This window comes from Diorhabda carinulata, chromosome 3 (genome assembly GCF_026250575.1).
Source record: "Diorhabda carinulata isolate Delta chromosome 3, icDioCari1.1, whole genome shotgun sequence".
Classification (NCBI taxonomy): Eukaryota; Metazoa; Arthropoda; class Insecta; order Coleoptera; family Chrysomelidae; genus Diorhabda; species Diorhabda carinulata.
In genome coordinates, this window is record NC_079462.1 from 4,704,118 (window position 1) to 4,723,856 (window position 19,739).

Consider the following 19,739-nt stretch of genomic DNA (forward strand, 5'->3'; position numbering starts at 1 on the left):
GACAAGTATCGCAAATGTTCACAGTTTCTTGTCTCTGTCCTTGTTCTTGCCTGTTGGAACAAACTACGCAATACATTTTTTGCTATTACGCAAGATGTGGAGTCTTGTCAAGCCTAGCTTCTTGATGTGAGGTGGATGGTCTTAATCGAATTTCCCGGAATTCCCCTACGAATTGATCGACTAAGTTCTTGACAAACTTCAAATGGGACATGGATTTTTTATTTTTGTTCTTTTTTATGCATTTATATTAAATTTATGAATTTATACAGGACATCTCTATGCCCTAAAAAATATTTTCCTCCACCATTTTAGGGATTTTCTAAGAAATCAATAGGTTTTTCAACATGTTGTTGCTCATCACCCCTTAAAAATGTTTTTGTGATGTATCCAACACTATCACTGGTGCTTAACAACGTCACGACTCTTTTATCCTTCCAGGATAATATCATTGTTCTTACTTTTTGGTAGGCAATCGACTTATTTACACCGGAAGATCCCAAACTTTTTTAACCCTCGGCTCCTTTTCACTACAAATATAGCTTGCCGGCGCACCTTGAATAATTTACCTATTTTGCATTGCAATAAATTATATTTTTAATTTCTCTAATAGTTAATTGTCAAATATCAAATAAGATTGTTACTATTTTTATAACAAAACACAATTCTGGATTTTAAACTTTTCTCACAGATTATTCAGTTGCTGAAAAAGTTTAGCAGGCTTACCTTGTTTTTACAGAGGTCAAGAAATAACATTTAACAATATACAAGAGTTGTAATAATACATGATTTACTTCCAAAAAATCTACTTGAAACAAACATTAGGAAAACACTTTTTTTTCAAAAAATTCTAAAATATAACTGAACATAAATGAAGTGCCAACTTGCAAAAAATTATACAGAAATTAACAAAGTCCATAAGTTTTTGTTTCAATGGGAGGAATGTGCTTGTTTGTCTTGCTCAATGTATCTGGGAGTAAATTTTGATAGTCACTCGAATTTATTTTTCGATGTTAAACTTTGCTCTATACTTGGATTTCATCACTGTAACAGCAGAAAAACCACACTCGCAAAGGTAAGAACTGGCAAACGGAATAACAGCATGCAAAGCCTTCTTCTGGAAATTCGTTCTCAATACCATTCCAAAACTAAAAAAGGGATTGGGACAGAAATTTTTATTTCAGTGACAAGTCCAGATAAAACGGTAAGTAACTGTGGGTAATATTTAGGTTTTAGTAAAAACCAATCTCTTTGTAAATCTATATTTACAATATAAATATTAATCAAATTAAATATAAATTGAAAAACATAATGTAAATTTGAATTTTGAAAGAGATTGTTTTAGTCGCATTTTGCCACTCGCAATTTTCAATACTAGCTTCCAATGGCGGAGTATCTGAAATAAAGTAGTAAGTTTGCCAATTGTGAGTAATTTTTTCTGGATAAGTGGCTAAAATTGCCAAAGTATATTGGCAACTCTGATTAGTAGTCTCCTCGCTGTGCCAGCGCGGAAGGACGCAAATGATTAAAACGACAAAAACGTACAGTCGCAAAATTCGGTGCGCGGTTTGGGAACCGCTGATTTGCACCAAATCTTGCTGCAACATTCGAGATATCCTGTCCTACTTATCGCCAAGTAGGTGGGGATTCCGTGGAGCAGATAACATGATTTATTTTTTTATTTTTTGTTTCAATTTTGGGAAATATAAGTTTACTTAATTTTCAAATTAAGTTGATCGTTTTAAAACGTTAATTATATTTGTCTCACCCTGTATATTACTTGATATGAACTATCACAACATTAAGAGATATTGAAACCAACCGCTGAAAGTATTAAAACGTAATACAGAAATTTTTATTTTATTTCAATTGAATTATAGAATGTTGTAGACACTTGATATTCAATGGTGCGTTTGACCAATGTTAAAATTTGAGTTGTTTGGCTACACGGTACGTATATATTTAGATATTTTTGTTTTTATGATTAATTCCATATTTTTTCTCATTTAGATGAATTGAAAATTTTATCTCTTTTTTTTTCAATTGTTTTGTCAGATTTTGGATTTTATTAAGTCCAATTTTTTATTAGGATAATGAATATAAAAAAACAATCAAGTATTCTAATGATTCTTTTTGGTCAGGTATTTTGGTGCATAGACGACATTTTTTTGTTTTATCAGGCACAAGAACGAATAATGAGAGATGTGGCAACAAAAAAATTAAATGAAACTAATAATGAAAAAATATATAGAAACTAAAAATAGTGGATGGGTAATGGATGTTGAGTTGCTATCAAGGAGACTTACGTGGAATATTTAGTGTTTCTGTATGGATTTAAAGAACACAGATAATAAAAAAATTATAAATTAGAAATATTTTTTTTGGTTGTAGACAATGTGCAAACCGTTTTTATTGAAGCTATCGAATAAAATAGTCTTAATTATACTTTTTTGCCAAATATTTAGAAAAATAGTGATAGGAGGTGCAATTACTTTTCAAAGAATGTATTCGATGTTGTTGAACAATTTCAAATATTCTATTCAGTAAAGGAAGAAACTAAAACTTCAGCCATTATGGACAATTCGTTCAAGTGAGTCGTGATTATTTTTCTGAAAATGGGGACTGATCGTTATTGAAAGGCAACAAGTTTGCTATGTTATGATGTGCTGTCGTGGAATAACATGGTGTCAGATTGTTAAAAACCTACAGAAAACTTTGTGAAAATACACGAGATCACGAGTGTAAAAAAATAAAAAAAAATGTCCGGTAACGATGAAACTGAAGTTGGAGTCACCACTGGGCAAAAATCTCTTCAAAAGTTCAATGGCAATCATATATCACTTTTGTCTCTAGAAGGAAATTTATGGGCAACAACTGGGCCAAATGGTTACAGGATTTCAAAATATTTATGAGGGCAAGTGGTCTTGAAGAAGGAGATGATGAGAAAAGTCGCAATATTTCTTCATTATATTGGTCTTAAAGCACTTAGTATTTTAAATTCATTAAGTTGAGATATGGATACTTGTAATTACACAGATTTAGTTTCAAAATTTGAGTTGTACTATAAGCTTAAGACAAATTTAAGGGTTGAGCCACAGATTCAATGTTCCCATTTTGATTTTACTTTTAAAATAATCACAAAGCTCTCTGTGGCTGACATGTTTGTCATTTTGACAGAGTTTTACATATAATATTTTTTTTTATAAATTCCATTCAAATATGTTTCCCAAATGGAATATAACCAAGACAATGTCTCGAGCACTGGTTATGGTAAAAGCCTCACCTTTTATTGCCAGAAATTTAAATACTTTGACTAAATCGAAATTTGTAGTTAGGCCCCAAATTGCTTCTATGGTAAGTACGTTATTTTGGGTTAGTAAAACGATAAATTTCATAGATTTAGATTCCTTAGATTTTTTGCAACCAGCACTTTACTTTTAAGTAAAAAGTGTGTGGCTTAATGACCAACCATATAGTGACAGATTTTTTTCATTTTTCAATGGAAGTTTGTTACTGAAGCTAAAAAAAACTTTGATAATCTGAATAAGCCAATTGGCTAATTTAATAAAATGTATCAACGTCAGGTTTGTAACTAGTCTGTTCTGATGCTTGAAATTACTTTACTAATCTAATATATGGAATCATGAATCTTCAATATCAGTTTATAACACTTATAATACTGTGACAAAAAGTGTTTTCCATGCAATCAAAATGTAAATGATTAATTAGAAGTGAAATCTCTGAAATATATTCAAATGATGTACAACTTGAATTATTTTGTGAATTACAGCAATTCATTTCTCCTAACAAACTTCAACTCGAATTGATTGATAATAAAAATAATTTATCAATTGGAGTGTGGAATCAGATATGATCGAAACTTTTCCAAATGTATATATAGTTTACCGATTGCTAGTGACGATACCTATATCAAATTGTGAAACAGAAAGGTTGTTCTCAGTTTTAAAGAGAATAAAAAATTTACATCACTTTACAATGTTAGATGAGCGATTGTCGTCATCAACAAGGGTGTATATTGAAAATGAGTCGTTACAGAATACGAATTTTGGTGAGATAATTGAAAATTTTTCCACAACTAAATCGAGAAAGAAGTTTATTAAATAAAAATTTTATATAAATTATGGAATAAGATTTAAATTTATTTTTACTTATAATTTATATTTAATTTGAAACTAATATATTATCTTTAAGAGTTCGAACTGATTTTGATTTCCTTAAGTGGGCCCCGAGTCGATTTTAGCCTAAGGCGCCACTACTTAATCTGACGCTGAGCTATATATTTGTATTAAGTTTATATAAATCAAAACCAAATAAAAAGTAAAACAGTTCTTACTACTATAATTTGAAGAGGTTCGTCCAAATATTTTCTTATTGTGTCAAAACATATCTGAAACTTTCTTTGGGTAGCCGAAATATTTTTTTAAATTTGTAATCACTGAGTTGTATTAGAGGATCTCTTAAAACACCTCAATGGGGTTCTGCAAAAATTTCTTCTAAGTCTTCCAGCACCTCATTATACAGAAGATCATCCATTACTACAAATCTCTTATATATGACTACAATTATAATTTTTAAGTTTCAATAAAAATGATAGGTTAGAATTGTCTGTTTACATGCGAAATGATGAAATATCAAATTCTGTAGAGAGTATATAAACTTTGTTCTGTATTTTGTTTTGCCTAGTATATTAAGGAAAATAAATTTCTTTATGTTGCGAGTACCGTTTTTGAACTGACAGTATTTTGACAGTAATTGTCAAATTCTGTCTGCTATTTTCTAACAATCTGCGCTCTTTGGGAGAGGTCAGGGGAGAAGTAAGATTTAAAAGAGTTAAATCAAAACAAAACCATGGTATTTTCAAGACTTTATAATCCTAGTGTCCGCTTGGGAGCCGGAGGTAGAACAGTATTAAAATTTTGTAAAGAATCTTTCTCTCCTCGAATAGCAACTATGGTAGGTGTTATGTCATCAGTAATGATTTGTTTGATTAAGTACACTATGATTTTTGAATTAAAATTTTGTTTAAACTTGTTTTAACTTCGATATGCTTTCAAAACTTCAAAATTGTATTAACATCATATTATGTTAATGTAATTGTAAAATTGTAAATGTCTCAATCTAATTCTTTGCAGGCTGACTTCAGAATTGAGAAGGATACATTTGGAGAATTGAAAGTACCTTCAGATAAATATTATGGAGCACAGACTGTTAGATCTACGATTAATTTTCCTATTGGAGGTGAATTTGAACGAATGCCTGTAAGTACATTGCTGAAAGATTCCCATATTATTTTTCAACAACACAATAAAGTGCCAGTTTTTTGTGGAAATTCATTCATTTTTTAAGTATTATTATTTTATTTATATTTTTTTTGTTAAACTGTTGAATCTGGATACTTACAATGTATGTCAGCACATTCATTTTTTAATTTGTTTCTTTTTTTACCAGTTTTTCCTCAATATTAACTGATAAAATAAAAAAAAATCAGACCTATACAAAAAAATTATAATAAACAATAAATTGTTCAACACTACCAAAGTTATACATATATTATTTTGTAGGTAACATTAATATTTGGATAATTCTGTTTTTAGAAACTATAAGAATATATAGGGAGTTTCTAAATTTATGAGACAAAATTCTGGAGATGATTGCTTGTATGAAATTAATATGGGCTTTTCCTATAACAAAATTTCCTAAGCCCACTGCTTTCCGAAATATCACCCTTAAAATGTGGTGACTAAAATTGAGTTTTCAATTTTGTTCTAAAGCTAGAAACTTGAAATTCTGAAATTAGCCACCCTTACTTTATTTCGTATCAAAACCTTTTCTTCAAGTTTAAATTTTATGAAATGATATTATAACTGAAAATCCATGTTTTATTTAATAATATTTTGTATTCTTATTTTTTTTCCAAAAATCAATAGCTGCAGAGAAATAAAATAAACACCATAATTAAAATATTTTTTAATAAATTGAGTGTAAAACAGTAAAGATGTAACATGTAATACAACTCATAATAAATGCTGGAAATCACCATCTTAGTCCTTTGCGAGGGCATGAAAATTACAGATTATAAGTTTCTAGCTTAAATGAAATTTTAGAAAAAAAATTTAGTACCACCTTGTAAGGGTGATATCTCGGAAAGGGGTGAGCTGAGGAAATTTTGTTTGTGGAAAGATCCATTTTGATTTCATACGAGTAATCACCTGAATTTTGTTGTATGAATTTAGAAACACCCTGTATGTGTATAATTGAGAAAAGAATCTCAGGATATATTTTTTTATCAGATTACTAACATATATGACCTCAATTTACTTTATTCAGTGTAATAAAAAAGCATAAAAAGTTTTATTTCAAAATCAGTACAACTTAAATATGTTGAAAATAATAACAAATGGATTTCATTATTTTTCAAGCCTCATCTTCTTCAGATTGAAAAATCTCGTTTTCCGCCTCATTTTCTACATAATCATTTTTTCAATCCTCAGACATTTCTAAATTTGGAAAATTGTTAGTTTCTAGTTTCACAATATCCACATGCATTTGACAGGGCCGGATTAAGCTAGGGGCTTGGGGGGGCTATAGCCCCGGGCCCCAGGTCCAAGAGGGCCCCATCATTTGGAAATCATTCTGTATTTTTTGATGTGTTGATACCACAAATCTAATGTATTGATATTATTTTGTGAATTTTTCCGGGTTTTCGAATTCCTTAAGGGGGCCCCGTCATTATTTTAGCCCCGGGCCTTATAAATCTTAATCCGGCCCTGGCATTTGAACATGATAATTCAGCTTTTCTGTAACTGCAAATGCAAAATTTTCGTTGGAGCAACTTCTTGCGTTATTTGTGCTAAAACAAAACATGCTAAACTTCTTTTTCTTTTTTCCGATCTCAACTGTCAGGTGATTCTTTTTTTTTATAATCAAAGCTGCATTTTGACAGTAAACTCTAAAAATTGATGCTGAGCAGCATCTGATGTTGGGGGAATAGCAAGATTAACAGGTTTTGGTTTGACAACTACCTTTAAAAACATAATTAATCACAATTCATTAATACATTTTACTGCCTTTGCTACCTTGTATAGATGCAGCAGACATTTTATTCCATTTTGAACAATTAGGTTTTTATGAGCAGCCTCTATATAAAAACTTTTTCTTCCAGTTCATTATTGTGATTTTTCCAAAGTGTTTAAATATATATTTTTTGCTATGATTTAATAAACAAGATGTCGTATCACAGTATAAAAATAAGATGTATTTTTTACAGAAAGGATAATTATAAAACATTTTGACGAGTATTGAGTACAGAGTACTATCTTGGCCTTGTCTACGTAATTTCAAAAAATACAGTTTTATTCACAGGGGTCAATGCAATAATCAGAACCAAAAATTCTGTATCGTATAAGACAATAATAGAATATTGACAAGATACTCCAAGAGAAACAATACATTTGGAATATTGAAGTGAACGTTTTTAAATCGTTATCAGTTGACCCAAGGACCACAATTTCAAAACCAACATTACGTTAATCTGAATATTTTTAGTAATATATTTCGAACATATTGATATAATTAATATCTGTAATAATTCATCGATATGTGTTGAAATATACAGTATTATTCATAATTGTATAATTATAAAATGCACAAATTTAAAACTAAATAATTCCCATTATGAAAGATACATTCATAACAGATTCTGGACAAATATTGATTAAGAATGTGAATTTTCACTTGTCTTTTCCATCTTGTAATGTTTTCCTTATTTATTTACACTACTGTATGTATGTATGAATTTGGGGTTTAGTATACACTGCGACCCAAAGAATTTATTGTCTCCCCCTTTCTTGTTGTGATACTGGAAAACCCCGTGTTTACAGTTGATCAGCCCCATTATCTGCTAAGTCTAGCCTAAGTCTCTATTAACATCGGTGGAGTAAATTTATAAACACTCTCTTTTACTCCCTTAATTTATTTAAACACTTACATTAGGCTTAACTTATATAATTTATTTAAATTCTTCCATTACTATTCTATTTCGTTCCATTCACTATGACTATTTATAAACTAAACATGCTCAATCTATATAGCCGAAATGCCATTTTTAGAATTCTGAAAAGTGAAAAAATAAATAACAAGACCTTGTTATTTATGTAAACGAAACGATGTAAATGAACCGCCTGCTATGATAAAAACACACCTTAAACGAATTCAGCTATTTATAAAAATATTTCAAACATGCCATGAATTTGCCAAATTTTAGAATTCCATTATAATCGGACAGGACCGGAATCACAACCTATATCTTGAACTTGTTCGTAACAATACCATGATATAAACATGTTTATAATGATATCCAATTCCTGTTTTCATTATAAATTTTTATATTTCTTTAGATTATTTACCTTTAATTTTTTTCTTTGCTCTGGTTCCTATTCTATATCCTTTAGTAAAACTTCTCTAGCATATATTTATGTTATAAGGCTCATGATAATTATCAATATCACTACCCATGGATTAAAGTCTACGCTGAATATGAGAGTTGTTAATTGTTCAGTCACCTGCTTGCTTTTTTATAACGAAATACCAATTTTCTCAAAACGCTTAAGCCCAGAATTTTGACTAAAGAAAATATTGCAAATAAATGGAGAATGTCGTTGAAAGTATCTTCAAATTATTCTCAATATTAATATATTTTTATATATAAATATATTTTTCCCTGTGATCTTTCTAGTTTAATTTTGTAACTATTACATCACTCAATAAGTCGTTTGACTGAAACATAGATGGCGCTGCCATTGTCAAATCCATATGACCTTAAGAAGTACCAACTTTCAAAAGACTATGAGTAAAATGTAATGACATTTCGATTAGGAGGAAGAAGTGACAGGCATTTAAGGGAAACTACTTTTGTTGTTTTCAAAACAATGGATTTAATGGCTTCAAAAGTGTTATCCGGATTCTGCCCCATAGAAAAGACCCATTTGTCATTGACTTGCTGGATTTAAACGTGGTCGTATAGACACTGATGATGATGATGATGAACGTCGTCCAATTGAGGTTGTTACTCCAGAAAACATCACAAAGTCCACAAGTTGGTTATATCTAATCGTAAATTGATCTCGTGTGGGATAGCTAAGACCGTAAGGATATCAGAAGGCAGTGTCTTTACAATTATTTGACCACAAGAAGCTTTTTTCAAAGTGGGTGCCGCGATTACTCATAGTCGATCAAAAACAACAACGTGTTGATGATTCACACTAGGGTTTGGTCATGTTTACACGTAATAAATCAGATTTTTTGCATCGATATGTGATAATGGATGAAATATGGTTCCATCACTTCACTCCGGAATCAAAACGATCATCATCTGAGTGGACTTGCAGCCGGTGAACCACGTCCGAAGTGTCCAAAGGCTCAACAGTCAGTTGGAAAGGTTACGGTATCAGTATTTTGGGATGGACATGAAATATTGTTCATCGACTATCTCCAAAAGGGAGAGACAATCAATAGAGACTACTACATAGAGTTTTTGGATCATTTGAATGCGAAAATCATAGAAAAACGACCTCATATGTCGAAAAAAAAAACAGTGTTTCACCAATACAATGCACCGATTTCCAAGTCGGTGGCAATGATGGTTAAATTGAACGAATTACACTTCGAATTGCTTCCTCATCCACCGTATAGTCCAGATCTCGCCCACAGTGACTACTGGCTGTTCGCTGATCTCAAAAAAATACTTGCCCGTAAGAAATTCAGCTCAAATGAAGAATCAATTACTGAAACTCAAGCCTATATTGAGGCAAAACACAAATCCTTTTACAAGCACGGCATCGAGAAGTTAGAGAAGCGTTGGAATGATTGTTTCGCTCTTGAAGCAGATTATATTGATTGATAAAATATCGATTTTTGGCAAAAAATATCTTTTTCTTAGTTAGTAACACGACTTATGAGTGATGTGTTGACAAGTTTTTTAAATAATTATAGTATTTTACCCTTGATCAAAACTCATATTTTTTATGTACCTCGTATAAACTAAAATAATATCTGATGGTGCGTATTGAGTTTTAGACTTTGCAGAGATTTTTTTAAATATAACTTTCCTATAATTAATTTTCTTTACATTCCTTTTAAATATATCGTATTTTCGTTATACTATTCAACTTAACGCAAATATTCTACACCGAAAAGTAATAACGCAATAAACTGGTTTACAGATGAATAAGATAAATATAAAATCAAGGTTTTTGTTATGAATAACCATAAAAAAATGTGTTGTTGATATTTTCTATCGTCTACAACAGTTTTTTTATATCAATACACTATGAAAAATTTTCCTACTTAGTTGAAATACTACTTTTAATCCATGTTCCAGATTTTCTAAATCAATTTTCATGAAATTATGCGTTTTAAATCAAATGAAATAACCTTCAACACTCAACATTCAATTTCAGTAACCTTACCTTCAATATATCAATGTGTTTATTGTAATTATCTAATAATAAAAATTTTAAAAGACTTTCACACTATTGTAAATATTTGAAAATGTATTTTCACTCGGAGTTGGACTATTTGCGAGGATGGTTCCTGAAGGATTGTGCCAGAAGTACCTGGCCCAATAAATAATACACAAAAACTTTGGAAAAAAAATAAATTTTTCAACGTAATCTCCTTTTAGCACTTTTCGATACCCTAGTCTCTTCATTGTTGGAGAATATTCGAGCACCGAGCAGTTTTTTAAAGTCTGAGAATAGAAAATAATTCGAGGGGGCTAAATCTGGAGAATAGTGTGCATGAAGTAGCAAATCAAAACTTTAATTCATTAATTTTGGCCATTACAATAACGGATGTGTGAGATGGTGCATTGTCTTCATAAAACAACATTTTTCGAGAAACTACCGTCATCTCTAGGTCAGCCCAGGTACTTCTTAGACCATCCTCGTAGGTGCAGCTTTCTTGTTTTTATTCAGCTTCTGTGCGACGAATGTTTGTTAAATAGTTTTATAAAATATCAAACTGAGTAAAGTACTTACCAGGTGGTTCTTAAAATTCCATCTATTTATAAATTGAAACAATAATTTATCATTACCTTACATTGTAACCGATTATGTATGTATAGAGAAACGCTAGAAATAGAACAATAGAAACTTAAATTCGAGATAATCAGATCACAATAACAAAATGAATCGTGCTGAGCAACGTACGGTAATTAAATACTTGCATTTAAAAGAATTAACTTCAATGCAAATTAATATTAGAGGAATCTGTAGAATAAGACATTTGCAGACGTCTTCTAAAGCACTATAGACGAAGGAAATTTTCTTGTAAAGCTTAGAGACCCAAGTAGATTACATGCTAAATGGAGTCAAAGTTACAGTTGCTTGTTAGGCCAATTTAGTTCCAAAATTACGAAGGAAGTTTCCAATTGTTTTTTCTCGATAATTTTCCATTGTAAATGAGTCGGGGGTAAAACAAAGGAATCAGACCTTGTATATTCGAGATTAGAAGTAAATTTCGTACAAAAATTAGCGGTGGAGGCAAATTATAGTGGAAACTTTTTAAATTTTTCGTAATTTTCTTTTATTTTGGAAAGTACTATGCACATATCAACATTGAACTGCATGAGAACCGATACAGAGCAGAAGCGTATATTGGAGTAGCTGCTTCCTAAATAATCTAAAATATTATATAGGACGTTTCATCACTCCATTTAAGACGGAAAGTTCTTATAAACATGATAAATCTTGTAGTTAATTAGATACATAGTGGCGAATACTAAATTTCAGAGTTCAAAATGTGCATCTTCAACCTAAATGAAAACATCCGCTCGGCGTCTAAATGGATTGCCTAATACGTTCGAAGATACCAAGATTGTTACGAATAACATTACAATCTCGTATAATACGAAGATCGGGACTGTGTGAATGAATGATTTTAGATACCCCCACAAACCTGCCTGTAACGCATTTGGCCAGTAAGCGCACTCCAGTGCTCCAACATCCGCCGTACTCACCAGATTTGGCGCCGTGCGACTTTTTTTGTTTCCGATGATAATATCTGCTTTGAAAGGAACTCGCTTTGAGTCGATGGAAATGGTAAAGCAAAAAACGGCAGGATCCTAAAGGCCCTCACCAAAGAAGACTTCCAGCACTGCTTTGATCAATGTAAAAACGTATGGAAAGTTATGTGGCGAGGGGATGGGAGTATATTGAAGGGGAGTATTCGAATGTAGAATAATTTTCATAATAAATCCCGTAACCAGTCTCGTTATTTGATAGCCAGACTTCGTATGTCTGACTGGTCAAGAAAAAAGAAGTCCTGTTAAATAATCTTCGATGATGCAAGCTAAACATTGACCGAAAAGGAGTGTTAAAACCGTGCTACAATTGTTGTGGATTCACATCGGCCCATATGTACTCATAATAATTCATAATGGCATGTCTTGGAAAGTTGGCTTCATCCCAAAAAGCGGGTAGTTACATAATCCGATATCTTTTATAAAATTCTAAACAGTTCTGTTACTAACATTTACTTCATCAGCAATTTGTCTGGTACTCGTTTCTGGATGTTGGTCAATAATTTGAAGGATCTGGTTTTCTAATTGTGGGTCGTTCAATAATATTCTTTGATTTAACAAAAGTTCCAGTCAACTTTAAACGAATATGTATATTAGTAAACGTATCAAAAAATTCGTATGATATAAATTTCTTATTCGTTTTTGCGTTAGTTTTTAGGTTTGACGAAAGTATTTGAAAATATCCTTTCAAATTTCACTTGGAATAAGCATGTTGTTTCGTATTACTTCTGACATAATAATTTCCTATTCAAAATTAGGCAACATTGCACGAATGTATCCCAGACAGAGATACAACATCAGTTAATCGTGTAGTTAAGTGATACAAAGTGTCCCTTAGACACTTGAAGTTTCATTAAAGTATCAAATTACTTACCCTTCTTTTTTGTATTGATGTGGCTCTAAGGACCATAAATATTATTATTAATAGCTTTTGTTTACAATGGGATTTTGGTATTTAAAGCGGCATTCATCGAGTACAGTAGTCGGATTATTGAAACTAAGTTTAATTAATTATGTTCGTGAATAATAAATAGTCTTTTCACAAAGTAGTTTTTATGTTTTGATACAAAGAATATGGTTCACCATCATTGGTTAGCCCGAAGATACATACAGTCAGAGCACATTTATTACAAGCAATTCAGCTCCCTGTATCTCATTAACGACAAGACTTATCACACAAGTTTATAGGAACTTTTCGTTTTAAAATGGAGTGACGAAACGCCCACTACAATATTTTAGATTACTTAATAAACCACTATGACGATTTCACAAAGCATTTTATTTGCAACCCTTTAACTTAAAAATACCAAATTTGGTACACAGTATGAGACTGTTAAGGGCATTAAGTAAAGTTAATTAGGGGTTATCTAACCTTAAAAGTGTTTTATCTGTCAAAAAAAACAACATTGCAAGAATGAAATAAGTTTTAGAATTGAATTATCCGTGGTAGGAAAATAAAATTTTTTAAATCAAGTGAGAGGTTAGGTCATCCCCAATTAACGCCCCAGAATGTTTATATCGCTTAATAGTCTCATATAATTTACCAAATTTAATACCTTTAAGTTGAGGGTTGAAAAGAATTATTTTTTTTTTGAAATTTTGTTCCATACTTCTATATAACTCCCCAAAGATGCAATTTTGTATAGAGATTAATTACCCCCAATAATATTTTTGGCGCCTCTGTTCTGTATAATTATAAAATTTTGATTTCAAATTTTTAAATTCGTTTCCTTTAATAATTCACCAGATAATATTGTTACAGCATTAAAATAATCCTTAATTAATTATTGTTCATTGTTATCGCAATGATTTATGTTGTATTTACAATTAGACATGTAAAACTAATGTAATATCAAATTAATGAAATATGGAAAAACAAGTTAAACGGTTTTAATTTACAAACTCATTATTCTATATAATTAATCGCTAGTATTGTACTAGTTTTTAATTACATTAATTATATTTCGTATCATGGTTCAATTAAAATAATATCCTTAAAGACCGCTTGACATGAAGCAAGATAATGTCCCAAAAATATGTTACAAACCAAAACTAATCCTTTTCTCTTGCACTAGTGCCATAAATAAGACGATTAAATGAAAAAGAAGTCATTTATGGGAAATGGAAAATACATTGGAAACAAATTGAACTGTTTTTAAGTCCTATCCTCTTTGCGTTGTCTCATTTTGATATACCAAGATCCTTAAAGTAGATTTTGTAATATCTTTAGGAAAGTTTTAACACTTAAAGGTGCATTTGGAGGATCTAGCCATACCCTTGGTTCATGATATAGACCTGTAAATAACGCAAATACACAGTATGGTAATCTTCAACTTACTACAGTAACACGGGATCCAACCACGAATAGACCACCATTCAAGCCCGATCTAATCCTCATAGAATATATTTGGGAGGTGTTAGGCGCTTCGATATGATGTAGACTGTTAGCTTGTTAACACTAAGCCTTGTCAAGTACGGCACGATCAAATTTAAAAGAACTTCACAATCCGTACTCTTCATTTGATAATATAAAATAAATTATACAGTCCAGTCACAAGTTTCTCTGTTTGTAGAATTTGTTTTTTTGCAATTTAATTTCAACAAAATGTACATTTAAAAAACAAGCGGTATGAGATTTCCACAATGGTAAAATTATATTATTTTAAGCTGTTAAAGTAGTCTAAACTACTAGATTTTCTCATATTTTGTTAATGGTAATTAATTTCCTGCAGTATCCCGTCATAACAGCTATGGGTATTTTGAAAAAGGCAGCAGCAATAGTGAACAAGGACTATGGCCTAGATCCCAAAGTAGCCGATGCCATTGTGAAAGCTGCAGATGATGTTATCTCGGGAAAATTATATTGTGATCATTTTCCTCTCGTTATCTGGCAAACTGGATCTGGTACCCAGACTAACATGAATACTAATGAAGTTATAAGTAACCGGGCTATAGGTAAGTCAGTTTAGATTTTTTTGTCTTTATTGTTTCATAATAATTGCAAATAAAATAAAAGATGAAATAACTGAAAATTCCAATTATAAGTAAAACCTATAAGAAAACCATTTCATACAAATTTTGCTGAATTCATTTTTCAAGTATCCCACCCCCCGCTGGCCACTGAATTGATCCTCCCTTACCAATGCATCATTCTATAAATTGATCGTAAGTCTGTGAATTTGAAGACTCTGATGTATTGGAGCCCCATTATGTAGAAACTACATTTGCTGAGGTAATTCAATAAGTACATGCCACTGATTCTTCAGAAAGTCTAAATAGACACCACTGTGGACTGTCTCCTCAAAAATTTTGGTCTATTAATATAAACTTCAGTAATACTACCCAACAAAGACTTTTTTGTATAATAAGTAATATAAACAATCACCATTTGTCCAGAATGTCTTCCCATATAAAAAATAAATATAAACAAACAGAAATTGCTTTGATTACAAATTTTTGGTTGTATCCAATTCCTGGCTGTTCTTGAAATAAATATCAAAAAAGTTTTCAATTCCAAATACTTAATTCTTATTTTCATGAACCTTTGCACAGAAGACACCATGTGTATAAAATAAATATGAACAAACGAGAAAGTTCTTTAATTACAAATTTTTGATTGTGGCCAATTCCTAGTTGCTCTTAAAATGAATGTAAAAAAAGTTTTTAATTCCAAATATTTAACTCTAATTTTCATACGTTATTATAGTGAGTGAGATAGAAAAAAGTCAACTTGAACTAGATCTAGAAATACAGCTGGCCACTGAATTTGTCTGATGTATTAGTGCCCCTTTATGTAGAAATCACATTTACTGAGATATTTCAATACAGTAGAGCTATCTGATTCTCCAGAAAGTCTAAAATGACATCACTGTTGCCTCTTTCCCTAAAAATGTTCTAGTCGCATAATAACAATAATAAAACCCCATGAAGAATATGTTGTTTCATAAGAAATAATAAACATAGACAAACAATAAATAATAATAATAGACAAACAAGAAATTTCTTTGATTACAAAATTTTGATTGTGGCCAATTCCTGGATACTCTTCAATGTATTCTAAATACCTAATTCTAATTTTCGGGTACTTCTTGTAGTGACAGGTATTTTAGATATACTTCATTATTGAAATACCCTCATAGAAAAAATCAACTAGTCAAATCTAGAGATTCAGCTGACTCCTGAATTGATCCTTCACTACCAATCCATCGTTCTGAAAATTTATCAACTGAATGACTTTATTTTGTTTAATAAGTAGTAATAAAAATGAAATTTGTGTCAATTTAAACCACCATTTGCCCAGAATGTCACCATGTGTCTAAAATAAATATATATAAATATAGACAATATAGAATTTGTCCTCCCCTACTAATCCATCGTTCTGAAAATTTATCAACTGATTGGCTTTATGGATACTGATGTATTATAGCCCCATTATGTAGAAATCACATTTGCTGAGGTATTTCAATACAGTAGACATCTGTCTAAATAGACATCACTGAGGACTCTATCCCCAAAAATGTTTAATAATAAAAATAAAAATAAATATAGACAAACAGAAATTTCATTGATTACAAATTTTTGATTGTGGCCAATTCCTGGATGCTCTTAAATGTATTACATATACCTAATTCTAATTTTCATGTACTTCTTGTAGTGGCAGGTATTTTAGATATACTTCATTATTCAAATCTCCTCATAGAAAAAATCAACTTGAGTTAAATCTAGAGATTCAGCTGGTCACTGAATTGGTCTTCCCCTACCAATTCATCATTCAGTTGACTTCCACCACATAGTACACATTATATATTAAATTAAAAATTGATATTTACTCTTTAGGGAGAGTTAATAATACAAATTTTATAACAGCTTTTTGTTTTAGAAATATTGGGAGGTAAACTTGGTTCAAAAGATCCTGTCCATCCAAATGACCACGTAAATAAGAGTCAGAGCAGCAACGACACTTTCCCTACAGCTATGCACATTGCCGTTGCCGTTGAAATTGAACACACTTTGTTACCGGGATTAAAAGCTTTACACGAAGGACTGGACAAAAAATCCAAAGAATTTAAAGATATAATAAAAATAGGTAGGACACATACACAAGATGCCGTACCTTTAACTTTGGGTCAAGAATTTAGTGGTTACACACAACAGATGGCTTTCGCAATTGATAGAATTAATGCTACATTACCAAGGTCAGTATTTCCACTTTTCAAGATAAAAACATTTAAAATTTTATTTCCATAAAAGTTTCCACCTTTTCCTTCCATTTCTAAATGTTTTTTAATTAATACTTCATATAAGTTCTTTTGGTCATTTTATAAAATTCACCCCCTTTTTATCAAGTTCAGTGTAAAATGCTCCAGAATAATTATAACAAAGGATCATTATCCTTTCAGATAGTTCCAGAATCAATGACCAAGTTCAGGGGGTATTAAACTATGAATTATATCATCACATATGATGGTAGATTATTGTACATACTTCTGAAATCTCTTCATACGATGGTGGGTTAATGAGACCGTAACAACAGTGCTCCTCTCAAAAGGCATTTAATTCCTACGGAAATTTGAACAAGCTGCGTTATTTAGTTTGTATAGACAGATAAGGCTAAGCTTGATACATACATCATCAATCTCAATGATAAAAAGTTGTTTACTCAATTTCATCCAAACACGGAAGATGCCCAATTGAAGTCTGTACACCCAAAATAATTCACAATATGGCGTTGGTAGAACGTAGATTAAAAGGGCGAAACCAATAGAAATCTTACTCGACTCAATGGTTCCAATATTGAATAATTACTTTTGAGTATGAACTTTCCGCAAGATGATTGCTAGGTCAACCATCAACCACAAATATAATCATGTTACAACGTCACAGGATTAATTGCAATATGTAGGAGGTTATTTCTTAACCGTGGAAGAAACATGAATGCTAATGCACCAGATATCAAGTAGTAGTCAAAATAGTTACTTCCTCGCTGTAAATTGACACCAAAAAGAGATAAGGTGGATTTATCAGCTTGACTTGACTTTCACAACTGCATTGATTACATTCAAAAGAATAAAACTATCAATGACGAACATTATACCATCGCATCAGTTCAAGTTAACGAAGATTTGAAAAAAAAGACCACAATTGGCCAAGAAATTCTCTTGCAGTAGAATAATGCCAGAGTGCAGAAATATGCAGTTTCAGTAACAAAAATCCATGGTTTCTACTAAGACTGTTCTCTGATCTGCTCGTTTCTTCAAATTTGTACTTAATTAATTATGTCTTGGTTGCAAACCTGAAGAAATAGCTCAGCTGGAAGAGATATAACTCTAGTGATGAGATCATCTTACAAAAAGAACGTATTTTGATTAATTCGACAAATTCTATATTATGAAAGGAATAAAAAAAATAGGAGAAACGATAAAAAAATGTCCAAAGACAAATTGAATTAAAAATAGATTTGTTTATTCTAAACCGTATATTTCATTGGAAAATCAGGCCTTTTGATGCACCCTCGTATAAACACATATCTCTTGGATTCACATTTTATACTTTGATTTATCATACCAAAGAACATTGTCTCATCGGTCTGTTATCCAACTGTTGTACTGATTTCAAAATTTCATTTGTCTTTTTTAAAACTACTAGTTTTGTCTTTCAGTATCAACATATTGTAGTACCAGAATTCATTATAATTTTTTTGGCAGGGTAAGAATGCTGGCTTTGGGAGGTACTGCTGTCGGTACTGGTTTGAATACAAGAAAAGGTTTTGCTGAAAAATGTGCCGCGAAAATCTCGGAATTGACTGGTTTACCTTTCACTTCCGCACCAAATAAATTTGAAGCGCTAGCAGCTCGTGATGCAATGGTCGAGGTATCTGGAGCTTTGAATGTCATAGCTGTATCTCTAATGAAAATCGCCAATGATATTAGGTGAAAATTAAGAATATCAAACGAACAAGTAAACTGATTATTTTCCTTGTAGATTTTTAGCATCTGGTCCCCGTTGTGGTTTAGGAGAACTCTCTCTTCCCGAAAATGAACCAGGTAGTTCTATTATGCCGGGAAAAGTCAATCCTACTCAGTGTGAAGCTATCACTATGGTTGCGGCTCAAGTAATGGGTAACCACGTTGCTGTTACCATCGGTGGTGCTAACGGTCACTTTGAACTTAACGTTTTCAAGCCTATGATTGTATCCAACGTACTTAGATCGATAAGACTATTAGGTGATAGTACCAAATGCTTCACCAAGAATTGCGTCGATGGAATTAAAGCAAATACTGAAAGAATAGATAAATTATTGAACGAAAGTTTGATGTTGGTTACGGCATTGAATCCCCATATTGGATATGATAAAGCCGCTCTGATTGCCAAGACGGCTCACAAAGAGAATTCAACTTTGAAGAAAACCGCTGTGAAATTGGGAATACTTACAGAACAACAGTTTGACGAATGGGTGAAACCGTCTGAAATGATTGGACCTAAATAATGTAATAGATAATGGATGGTGTTATATTTAAAAATTTTGTTCTTTTCAATTGAATTATAATAATATTTATTTATGAACATGAATGTGTTGAATTTTTTTTTTTAAATGGGAGATTACAATATTTGTTTGTGAGAAGCATTTTACAGAAAAAAACTC

At 31.3% G+C, this 19,739-nt stretch overlaps 1 protein-coding gene and 1 long non-coding RNA gene across 5 annotated transcripts; one reads left to right on the forward strand and one right to left on the reverse strand.

The window, feature by feature from the left end:
* Positions 1–770: 770 nt before the first annotated feature.
* LOC130891844 (uncharacterized) lies at positions 771–4,711 on the reverse strand. Of its 3 annotated transcripts, XR_009058958.1 has the most exons (4): positions 4,632–4,711; positions 4,352–4,574; positions 3,281–3,516; positions 771–1,145 (listed from the first exon to the last, which is right to left on the reverse strand). It is a non-coding gene; the product is annotated as an uncharacterized LOC130891844 (long non-coding RNA). The 3 variants fall into 3 exon arrangements; XR_009058956.1 differs by lacking the exon at positions 4,632–4,711 and having other exon boundaries at positions 4,352–4,623; XR_009058957.1 differs by lacking the exon at positions 4,632–4,711 and having other exon boundaries at positions 3,281–3,526; positions 4,352–4,623.
* LOC130891834 (fumarate hydratase, mitochondrial-like) lies at positions 3,178–19,666 on the forward strand. 2 transcript variants are annotated; one of them, XM_057796867.1, is made up of 6 exons: positions 3,178–3,351; positions 5,151–5,276; positions 14,830–15,052; positions 16,977–17,292; positions 18,802–19,026; positions 19,079–19,666. In XM_057796867.1, exons 1-6 carry the CDS (start codon positions 3,217–3,219, stop codon positions 19,581–19,583), a joined length of 1,530 nt encoding a protein of 509 aa, XP_057652850.1. In that variant the 5' UTR covers positions 3,178–3,216; the 3' UTR covers positions 19,584–19,666. The 2 variants fall into 2 exon arrangements, with proteins under 2 accessions (XP_057652850.1, XP_057652851.1); XM_057796868.1 differs by lacking the exon at positions 3,178–3,351 and adding an exon at positions 4,734–4,971.
* The last annotated feature ends 73 nt before the right edge of the window (positions 19,667–19,739 follow it).

Excerpts from the sequence above, each read along its gene's own strand:
- LOC130891834 (XM_057796867.1), top strand. The coding sequence starts at position 3,217 with ATGTTTCCCAAATGGAATATAACCAAGACAATGTCTCGAGCACTGGTT. Across the intron at positions 15,053-16,976 it reads TATAAGTAACCGGGCTATAG|AAATATTGGGAGGTAAACTT; the intron begins GTAAGTCAGTTT and ends TTTTTGTTTTAG. Across the intron at positions 19,027-19,078 it reads AAAATCGCCAATGATATTAG|ATTTTTAGCATCTGGTCCCC; the intron begins GTGAAAATTAAG and ends TTTTCCTTGTAG.